This window comes from Antrostomus carolinensis, unplaced genomic scaffold (genome assembly GCF_000700745.2).
Source record: "Antrostomus carolinensis isolate BGI_N321 unplaced genomic scaffold, ASM70074v2 scaffold19874, whole genome shotgun sequence".
In the NCBI taxonomy this organism is placed as follows: domain Eukaryota; kingdom Metazoa; phylum Chordata; class Aves; order Caprimulgiformes; family Caprimulgidae; genus Antrostomus; species Antrostomus carolinensis.
The window spans coordinates 38,926-41,455 of record NW_010313063.1 but is presented as its reverse complement, the minus strand read 5'-3'; the positions used below and the strand labels follow the sequence as shown (position 1 = coordinate 41,455).

General features: G+C 35.0%; 1 protein-coding gene across 1 annotated transcript in view; it reads left to right on the top strand.

Moving 5' to 3' along the window:
• Nucleotides 1–2,530, top strand: part of PALS2 (protein associated with LIN7 2, MAGUK p55 family member) — a gene marked incomplete at its 5' end in the record, with an annotated part of 9,258 nt that overhangs the window by 2,553 nt on the left and 4,175 nt on the right. Inside the window, one exon of the mRNA XM_010167229.1 lies at nt 2,140–2,342. Within this exon, the coding sequence (XP_010165531.1) occupies nt 2,140–2,342 (203 nt within the window). The remainder of the gene's footprint in view (nt 1–2,139; nt 2,343–2,530) is intronic.

The following is a 2,530-nucleotide window of genomic DNA, read 5'->3' as shown; positions in this document are numbered from 1 at the left end:
GGAAAAGCAACAAACTTCCAGTAAAACTGAAGTGTTTGTGAGATTTGTATGATAATCTGGTGTTTAATACATCTAGCCTCAAGCCCATTATCTTTCTTTTTTTCTCCCTATCAACTTCAGAAAAAAATCTCCCTTGCTGAACTCTTGTTTTCTTGCCTCCCTTCCAGAGAGTTACTTTGCTCATTCACAATATCTTTATTTTTTTTAACTGCCCCCTCCTGTTTGACTGCTGACCAGAGAAGTCCACCCTAGCTACATTATTATTCTCCTCCTGCCACCTGCTTTTCAGAATTTCAGAAACAGTCTGTTCCCTTCTGATTTCAGTGGGCAAGAAGTAGATCTGATAATAGGGGAGAAGGGACAGGTCTGAAGGATAAATTGTGCAATGTGAGAGAACCAGTCTCTGTCATTTGCTGAATCTCTAACACCAAAACTGGCAGGGGCACTAGCACTAAGAATTGGTATGTGTGACTGATAACAAGATTGACTTCTTGGTGTTACTTTTTTAAAGACATCTTCCCCTGGGAATCTTACTGTTTTATATTGGCAAAATAGTAAGAAACTTTTTATTTCTTCTAAAATTATTTATTCCCTTTTAAAATTCTCTGAAAATTACTGATTTCTCTAAAATGCCATGTAGGTGCTTAAATATATATAAGTAATGCAACAGAGTGTTAAAATGCTTTTAATTGGAGCTCATGAACACCCTTCAAAGGCATAAAAATTAACTTTCCAACCTAGTAATCTGACAGTACATAGTTTATTGTATATAGAATCTCCTCTCTACTTTAGATTTTAAGTAGGATAATCAGTAATCTTAGTTAGCCTCAGTCTCTTTGATTAGGAGAAAATTCTCCCGGTTATTCACAAGTGAATATGTGTGATGTTTTGTTTTGTTTGTTTGTTTTTTTTAAATGGCTGAAAAAGATCAATTTTGCTATGGGGTGAAGCATGTCTTGGTGTTGAGTTCTGATCCAGCAAAAGCTGCTGTGTTTTTTCTTAAGTGTGGATAACTGAGCTGTTAAATCATCTTCTGGCTGTAAACTGTTAAAGCTCATTCTGCAAAATTTATTTCAAACTGATAAGACTTTTTTTTTGGTATTGTATTAACCATTATAGTTTTAATTTTTCTGTAGAATCTTGGCTAAAACAAGATATTCTAGTAATGTTTGCTGCTAAGAGCTTCAGAAGGTAATTTCTCCTGGGACTTGAGTTTTCTATAATAATGAAGCTGGTAGGAATTACGAGAAGGGGGAGAATGCTTTCCACTTGGATCATCAAGTTGCACAAAGTGGTGAAACGTCACCAAGTGGTGATACAGTTATTATCATTGTGTTATGTTTAATTTATCCTAGAGTTCAAATCTAATTAAATGCAAGTACTGGGCAAATAATATGGTGATAGGACAGCAAAGTCTGTAATAACCTGATCTTTTTCCCTTTCCCTTTCTTAAATTATGTCTGTACTGCACAGTATAGCTAATACCCAAGATAGCTGCTAATGTTTTACTTAAATATTGGCTTTAATCTCTCTGCAGTAAATTTATCTGGCTTTAAAGGGTAAATTGTCCTGGAAAGCAGCATCAGCTGGCCTCCACTAAGACTCTGCCATGATGCCTGGACTTCTGATATTTAAGCTAACTTTCTTTATAGCTAGGTCAGGTAATTCTACCCAAAATAACAGTGTAAATACAGCGAGCAAATACAGTGCTGAGGTCTGGGCGAAAGGGCAGGGCCGATTTTGATGTGTGCTCATTTATTTTCAGAAGTACATTTGGCATTTGAGAGTTAAATTTCCATTTGATTTCTAAGTAACTTAAATAATTATTTTATTAAGTTAATGATTAAAAAGATTATATGAATGAGTATTGTATGTGGTGTGAAGGAGTAATATAAAGGAAATAAGCACATGGGTGAGTAAGCAACGTACAGGAAAGAATAGAAAGAAAGGGAACATGAGGGGCTGTGCTCAGTTTTGAAACTTACACTAGAATAATTAATTAATCTATATATGGAACAATTATATTTGTATATTAATGTATATTATACTCTCCCTAACTTAATAGGCAGTCCAGTCTTGTATTTGTATTCCAAATATAAAAAGAAAACCTTCAATTTATATTTTAAATTTTTTGTTTAGTTACTTCACGAAAGGCAAGGGATGATGAAAAGGATGGGCAAGCATACAGATTCGTGTCACGAGCTGAAATGGAGATGGATATTAAAGCTGGCAGATATTTAGAGCATGGGGAATATGAAGGCAATCTTTATGGGACCAAAATTGATTCCATCCTTGAAGTTGTTCAGACAGGAAGGACCTGCATCTTGGACGTGAATCCACAGGTATATAATTTATGTTACACTACAAATGTGGGAGTATAAAGTTGAGGAGACGTGCATTTAAATTTGTAGGCTTCTTATTGGTTTGAAGATTTACAATATCAACTGGATTCTTGCATTTGTGGCACTTAGTTGGAATGCGTTAGAAAGACTGAAAAAAACCAACTTAGATTCTGCATGGAAGAGGAGTC